The sequence below is a fragment of the Ictidomys tridecemlineatus genome, chromosome 9, assembly GCF_052094955.1.
Source record: "Ictidomys tridecemlineatus isolate mIctTri1 chromosome 9, mIctTri1.hap1, whole genome shotgun sequence".
NCBI classification, from domain to species: domain Eukaryota; kingdom Metazoa; phylum Chordata; class Mammalia; order Rodentia; family Sciuridae; genus Ictidomys; species Ictidomys tridecemlineatus.
In genome coordinates this window covers 31,647,078-31,655,018 of record NC_135485.1, presented here as the reverse complement: position 1 = coordinate 31,655,018, position 7,941 = coordinate 31,647,078, and the positions used below count along the sequence as shown (strand labels likewise).

At 47.7% G+C, this 7,941-nt stretch overlaps 1 protein-coding gene across 2 annotated transcripts; it reads left to right on the top strand.

Moving 5' to 3' along the window:
- The first annotated feature begins 972 nt into the window (after positions 1-972).
- Phox2b (paired like homeobox 2B) lies at positions 973-5,895 on the top strand. 2 transcript variants are annotated; one of them, XM_021722709.3, is made up of 3 exons: positions 973-1,590; positions 2,440-2,627; positions 3,675-5,895. In XM_021722709.3, exons 1-3 carry the CDS (start codon positions 1,350-1,352, stop codon positions 4,188-4,190), a joined length of 945 nt encoding a protein of 314 aa, XP_021578384.2. In that variant the 5' UTR covers positions 973-1,349; the 3' UTR covers positions 4,191-5,895. The 2 variants fall into 2 exon arrangements, with proteins under 2 accessions (XP_021578384.2, XP_077877373.1); XM_078021247.1 differs by lacking the exon at positions 973-1,590 and adding an exon at positions 1,630-2,264.
- The last annotated feature ends 2,046 nt before the right edge of the window (positions 5,896-7,941 follow it).

The window sequence follows — 7,941 nt, the reverse complement described above, 5'->3', positions numbered from 1 at the left end:
TTGTCTGTGCCTGGCTGCCAGCACCCAAGGGCCTGAGGAATCCGGCAAGGAAGCCTTCTGCCGGGTCTTGGAGCTTTTGCCTGGACATTTAAATGGAAAGAGTTTCTCCTAGTGCAGTCGGCAAATCTAAAGGGTAAACAGCAATCCTGTTTGGGAAGCCCGAGGTCTATGGTTGGTTGTGGGCACCTGAGAATAGTGGAGGCAAAAAAAAAAAAAAAAAAAAAAAAAGAGAGCACCAGAAGGGCTTGAAAGAGGAGGCACATTTGGGTATGCTTCATGCCCACTTGGTAGCTATGGCGTAATTAAACTGAACAACCATTCTGAATCTGTAAACCAACCAGATACAAACCTCTGCTAATTCAGATGCAGCACTGAGCGCAAAGAACTCATGGGTGGAGAATCCAGATGTCTTACATTGAGAGCTTTACTCAGGTTTATTTTTTATTTTTATTTTTTAAGCGGTTCTATGCCTGAGTTTCTTGAAAGCACATTAAGCTGCAAGGAGAAATGCAATTGATAATATGTTCTGTATTTTTTTTTCACCTCTGCTACCAGGTGAATTTTAAAGAAATCTGCTTATCATTCACATAAACCCCTTTGGCCCACTTACTCTATGTTACAGGGCGCCTGAGTCTTGCCAATGTCCCAGTCCTTTATAACATTTCATGCACTTCAGGGGGTAGGCTTGTTGTTAAATTGAGCGTGTAACACTCTTACAAAACAGGTTTTCTATGACATCAAGGTTTCTTCTCCCTAACCAAGGGAAGGGAGGAAAAAAAAAAAGAGGACGAAGAAGGGGGAAAACACGCACACTATCTCAATTTATGCCTTAGGTATATGATCAGTTAAAAAGGCTTAAAAGCTCGGGGAAATTGGATCAGGGAGAATCGTCACCCAACTTTCATTATTTCCAAGTAGTGTGATTGAATTAAAGGGCAGGGAGCTGGTTAGAAGGGAGGATCAGGGGCTCAGTGCGTAATGGTGTGGTATTAAATTCTAATTAGAGATGCAGGAATCAATGATAGGGAGGTTGGACAGCTCAGTTCCCCAGTGCCAGCCCAATAGACGGATGAGTTATTGTCATGTAAAAAGCGCCAGCAATAAGACCAACCGCTTTGCTATTGTCCAAGTGGAAAGAGCCAAGTTTATTATGAGGACTATATGCTCTAGAGACCTCAGACAAGGCATCTCATAGGAGGCTTTTTCATAAAACTAGGCTCTGCTGGTAGTAAGGAGGCCAGTTTGGAGGCAGGCGTTGAGCTGTGCACATCTCCCCTCTCCAGCCACCTTCTCCATATCCATCTTTTATTTCATTTTTCCACTTGGCTGAGCCATCTAGAACCTTTTCAATGTATAAAATGGAATATTCTTACCTCAATTCCTCTGCCTACGAGTCCTGTATGGCTGGGATGGACACCTCGAGCCTGGCTTCAGCCTATGCTGACTTCAGTTCCTGCAGCCAGGCCAGTGGCTTCCAGTATAACCCGATAAGGACCACTTTTGGGGCCACGTCCGGCTGCCCGTCCCTCACACCGGGATCCTGCAGCCTCGGCACCCTCAGGGACCACCAGAGCAGTCCGTACGCCGCAGGTAAGGACCGCCAGCTCTCTCAGCGGAGGAAGCCGCCTTTCCGCTCGTATATAGGAAGCCTTGATTGCATTTGAAAATGGAAATGTGTTTAGTATTTACCAAACGAAATTTGCTTACACAAATGAAAGAATTTATCACGTTAGAAGCGATTGCAGGGAGGGGTAATTCACTTACAGGGTTACACTATCCTAGTCACACCCGAACCGCCAACAAAATTATCTTAAGCTGCCAAAATGATAGGCATAATTTATTTACTTTGCGATGAGACGTAAAGCTTAGAAAATAATTAAATAACAAAGAGTAAAGCTCATTACTGGCAGTGTCTCTTTTTTTAAGACCCGACAGCGGCTCACACCTCTCTGGCTGGTCATTTTTATGATCATTTCTTTCATTTATTATTTTTTTTGCAGCACTTTCCCCCAACTTTTGGGTCGCGTCAACTTCTTTGAATTGAAAAGTTGCAACGGTGGGAGTGTTTGGTAACTTTTCCCCTGGCTCCCTGATATTACAACTGATGTTTGGGGACTGTTTTTTTTTTTTTTTTTTTTCCTGCTGAAAGCTCTCTCCCATGTCCCATGTCCTCAAGCCATCTCAAATACGCCTTTTCCACCCACCCAAAGGCGCTTGTGCTAGAAGGGCCCCAGCCAAAACCCGAAGTTTGAGCCGCTGTTTCGGTATATAATTAATTTGCTCCGGTTTTTTCCCCCTCGCGCAGCTCCTCTCGGGTACCCTCTACTCGAGTGCGGGTAGCGGCTCCCGGGCGATCTGATCTTGGAGTCTCTGCATTCCAGCCCCGCTGCCCTCGCGCTCCTGACTGTTCTGCTCCTTGTCTCCCCTGTCATCCCCTAGTTCCTTACAAACTCTTCACCGACCACGGCGGCCTCAACGAGAAACGCAAGCAGCGGCGCATCCGCACCACTTTCACAAGTGCGCAGCTCAAAGAGCTGGAGAGGGTCTTCGCTGAGACTCACTACCCGGACATCTACACCCGGGAGGAGTTAGCCCTGAAGATCGACCTCACAGAGGCGCGAGTCCAGGTACCCGCGCCGGCAAACTGACCCAGCTCCTGCACTGGTCCCGGCAGGGATTGGGGTTGCGGGGTGGGGTGGTGCTGCTCACGGTTCATAATCCCGGGGCCTCTCACGGGAAGGATCAAGGACCCAGGGCTGGTCAGAGTGGTTGAATTTGGCAGGGCTGTGCGCGCGAGGAAAGGTTAAGGCGTGAGCTCTTGGCAATTTATTCACAACTGCAAAGTGTTTCCCATTGGAGTAGAGGAATTTAGGGGCCCTTGGAACGTGAATGAGCGAAGCAGAAAGTGCCCCGTGGGAGAAATGCAGATTTTGCCCTGTATTATAAACAATTTTTATTAAATGCCTCCTAATTCAAGCGCTTTTAGCCTAGTGCCAAGAGTATTTGAACCTAGGGCCATGGTGCATTTTTCTCGGGTATTGTGACTTACAGCAGATTTGGAAAGGGGCTGTGATTCCCTGAAGGTCAGGAGCTACGACTTAACTTTAACCTTTTAGGAATCCCAGAGTGTTTAAAGAGCAGGCCAAGGGGCCTCTCCTGGTGAGCCCCCCAGTGGAAGGGCTGTGCACACAATCACAAGCTCCTTCAGGCCCAAAGTCGGGAGATCAGCAGCCGGCCCCCAAACCGGAGGCCCCCTCCTACCAATTAAAGTTTAACGTTAGACTTGAACCCTGGGATATGGCGAGCTTGGGGTTGCTAAAGAAGCCGACTGAGCAAAGACACAGCAAAACAAGGGCTTCCATTTTAGAGCCGTCTTAGGAATTGCGGTCTTTTTACCTCTCGCGCAAGGTGCAATTGCCCTAGCATGCTCACGCCCAGAGAAAGTTTTTTTTTTTTTTTTTTCCTGAAGATGAACTGGCAAAAAGGATAGGAGACTTGATGGGCTGGGAGAGCGCTATGTGTGATCTTTGTGGCGCACGGGTGACCGGGTAGGGGATGGCTGTTAAAACCGTCCGAAATGGAACGTGGGACACTCTAACAGCTGCTTTTTCTTTTTTTTCTTTTTTTTTCTTCTTTTCCCCGCTCTCATCGTCTTTCCTGCCCTCTTGGGCCAGGTGTGGTTCCAGAACCGCCGCGCCAAGTTTCGCAAGCAGGAGCGCGCAGCAGCTGCTGCAGCGGCCGCAGCCAAGAACGGCTCCTCGGGAAAAAAGTCTGATTCCTCCCGGGACGACGAGAGCAAAGAGGCCAAGAGCACCGACCCGGACAGCACTGGGGGCCCGGGCCCCAATCCCAACCCCACCCCCAGCTGCGGGGCGAGTGGCGGCGGTGGCGGCGGGCCCAGCCCGGCGGGAGCTCCGGGAGCGGCGGGGCCGGGGGGCCCGGGAGGCGAACCGGGCAAGGGCGGCGCTGCGGCGGCGGCGGCGGCGGCTGCAGCGGCGGCGGCAGCTGCGGCGGCGGCGGCGGCGGGAGGCCTGGCTGCGGCTGGGGGTCCTGGACAAGGCTGGGCTCCCGGCCCCGGCCCCATCACCTCCATCCCAGATTCGCTCGGTGGCCCCTTCGCCAGCGTCCTATCTTCACTCCAAAGACCCAACGGTGCCAAAGCCGCCTTAGTGAAGAGCAGTATGTTCTGATCTGGGCTCCGGCGGCGGCGGCGGCGGCGGCGACAGCGCGAGAGCCAGGGTCCGGGCGGGCGAGTGGGCGAGCGGGTAGGCCCAAGGCTATTGTTGTCGCTGCTGCCGTGGCTTCTTCATCGAGGGCCTAAAATAGTCGCGATACGAATAACGAGCAAATGACGTTGCCCCTATTTCCACCCCACTCCTACCCCCTTCCTCACCCCCAAGCAAAACAAAACAAAACAAAAGGAAAAAACTTCTCTGGCTTCGCACCCGCCTGTGGCTGGCCGCGCAGAGGCCAGGGCTCAGCCTGCTAAGTGGGGGGGTGTGAGCAGGCGGACTGGACTCGGGGGGCGCTCTCAGGGGGCTGTGTCTGCGTGTTGGGTGTATGTCGGTCTCGGGGAATGTGTGACTGTGGCCCGAGCAGGTGACAGGGAGAGATGGGAGGGCCACAACCAACTCTATGACTTGCTTAGAAAAAAAAAAATTAAAAATAAGTAAATATGAAAAATCGGAAGATAGCAACTATTAAAAAACAACAACCAGAAAGTTTGAAAAGATCCGAGAGAGTATCGAGACAAAGTAAAGTGGGGCTGGTGCTGTCTGGGAGCTGACTCCTAGGTTCTTGCTCATAATAGAATGGACTCTGATGCTCCTCTTCGGGGGAGAAAGCCTTTCCAGCCCCCTTTACCCTCTTGTCCTTGGGTTCGGGCTACTGTGGCGACGTCCCACTTAGACTGTCCCTGTGGCCAAAGTGACTTTCTGCTGCCCGCTTGCCTGTCCCCACCTCATCGGACACCACCCCACCATTAGTGCATCTGAATCCCACACCGTGGCAACTCCCAATCCTGAATCTTTGCAGCCTCTTGGCCCTGAAAGATGCCCTATACATGAGATGCCTTTTCATTCACAAACTCTGCAAACTGTGTCTCATATTTCACAACTCTCCTTTTTTTCTCTCCCACCAACCGCCACCCCCACCCGGCGTTTTCTTCTTCCACCAGCTTTTACTGAACTTTTTGGCACTGCTTTGGATTGGAGTCAATTGCGGTCCGATTGCTGGCTGCAGAGAAATCTACCAAGCAAGGGAAAGGCACACACGTTTGCAGAAGTGTCTTGGTTTGCATTTCTGTTTGAATGACCTGAACTGGACTCACATCCTGTAGGGTGGATGGACTGTATATTGATGATTCCATTCTTTGCGCAGTTAGACATCTCTGTTGGGATTTGTTTTGGTTTTTTTGTTTGTTTTTATTTTAAAAGGCACAAACTATAGATATTAGTTGAATGTTGAGGCTTTAACTTTTTCGTGTCTTTCTACAACTGTGTTCTGTGACTCAATTGTATGGTGTTAATATCAGTACAGACCGTCTCCTCTACGTGACCGTATAATGTTTTTCTCTTCTTGTAGTCTCTATGGTGTGTCTTTATGGCGTAATAAGATTCTCACGGGTTCAATTTCTTTGTGTTTAGAGAGACCATGGTTCAGACAATGGTATATATTTTTGTTATCAGGTGCATGTCTGTCTGATTTTTTTCTTCTCATTGGACTATGTTTGTGAACATAATTGTCATAAGTTATGTTTCAGATTTTCAAATTTATTTATATGTGTTATAATGAATGCTTCTATTTAAAAGGGAAATATTTCTACATGTGCATATAGTTTTCCAAGAGTGTACCATTAACTTGATTGTTGATAATAAAAACAAAAAGCAAGTCTAAGCAATTGAACTCTTCGTTTTTTTTTTTCTATATTTACTTTTGTTTGGTTGTTGTATTTAGATTTAATTTTAAGACGCTAAGGGAGGATAGAGGAAGTTTTGCTAAAAATCAAGAAGCCTGCACTAGCACTGGAAATCTAGATGAGTTGGGCATCTAAAACCCAAACATCCAATCTGAACCACATATGGAATTCAGTGCTTGGGCTAGCAGAACAGATTCTTCCTGTCCTTTCTTACATGTTTCCCAGTCATCAGGAGAAACAGAGTAACAGGCTTACAGTAAAACAGCTCACAGGGTCCTGAGGTCCCATGGGGTTTGCCTCAGTGGTAGTCAAGGCAGAATTTGAATAATCTTTGAGGTGGACTTGAAATAAAATTGTTGATTATGTGTGCAGGAACCTGGCACCAGGAAGATATGGGTGGTCCCAACTCTGCAGACTGCTGAAACCTAGGGATATCTGAGGGTCTCTACTTGGGCAGGTGGATCAGGACAGGAGCACTTTGGGGTCCAGAGCAGCTCTGTAGTGTTGGTGTGTTGGGAGAAATAACATCAACAGTTTGACTTTGGAAGTACGGCATGCAACAGGCTGTGATTTCATGCATTATTTCATCTACTCTTCCAAATAAGACAGGTATGACATGTATGCTCACTTTCTTTAAAACATGTGAGGGGTCACCAAGGCAATAGGTTAAATCTACTCAGGAGCCCCCAGTTTATGAGTGAAAGAACTGATCATTAAACACAGGTAATCCAATTGCAAAGCCTACATTATCATCACCTGGGGATCTGTCAGACACAAATTCTTAGATCCCACCCTAGACTATTATATCAGAAACTCTGGGGGGTATGGTCCAACGATATGTTTTTTAGCAAGCTCCACAGAAGGTACGAGTGGAAAAGCTCCAGAATTAAAACTAGGTTGGTAACAGGTATGAGGCAGGAGAAAGGGGAGTGGTGGCTAGCAGCTGCAATGATCCTCTCTTTAGAAGAAAGGGGTCGAGAGGTCATCACCTAGCCCCTAAATGCAATTCTACCTCTTCCTTGGACTTTTGGCCTGGGCAACCTGTCTCCAGGAAAAGCCTTATATGTGTTTCTAGTACTTCTCTTGGTACCCCTCTGTTTGGGCCTCATCAATCAACAGTTCAGTTCCCCTCACTTGAGGGTAGGTCACAGCCTGCCTCCCCTGATCTGAACATTTTCAGCTGATCTAGTTTGAATTTAACAGAGCTTCTTACCTTAAGCATCTAAACATGGCTTGCATTTGATTAGGCAGATTCATTCAAAAATCTCAAACCTATGGGTCATATGAGTCTCTAATCAGCTTTCTAGAAGGCTTTTAAATAGTTTTTTTTTTTTTTTTAAAAATTCAAGCTCAAAATGCCCCTAAGTAAACCTTCCCAGACAACATTGTCTATAAACAATGCCATTAATTGTTCTGGTCTAAAATGCCAGCCACCACCAAATATCTCTGTCCCCAGTCTTTGGTTGTAAATATAACCCAGAAGGTCAGGGAGAAGCAAAAATGAGGGCAGAAATTTACTGTCCAAAAAGCATTGAAAGCCCAGGTAACGCAGCCCTGGGCTTGGCTAGACTTGTCTTCCCCCAGGCATGTGGCCCACTTGGTAAGTTTCTGTAAACTGAGGGGCAGGCCAGTGGGACAGGCATTCTGGAGAAGGAAAGATCAGCAGAGGAAAAAAAAATTAAAAAGGAAGAAAGGAAGAGCCATAGAAGAGAAGGAAAAGGAGGAGGGAGAAGAGAAGGAGGAAGAAGAGGAAATAGCCACAGAAAGGCTCTTAAAAATCCCAGTGAAGGCCTTAGAAATCCTTTCAGTGCAAGTAAACTGAATGAGAGTCTCCAAATTCCAAATTCTCTTCTGATTTTGATCTATTTTGAGTGTCATGTCTCCAGGACAAGGGAAGCTCTAGGGATTGGTGAGGAAACCATGATCCTTACTCCCAGAGGACTGCATTGAAATGGCTTGGAGGCACCTAGCATGAGTATTTTGAATATTTTCTTCTTTTTTTTTTAATGTGGGTCACTTCTGCT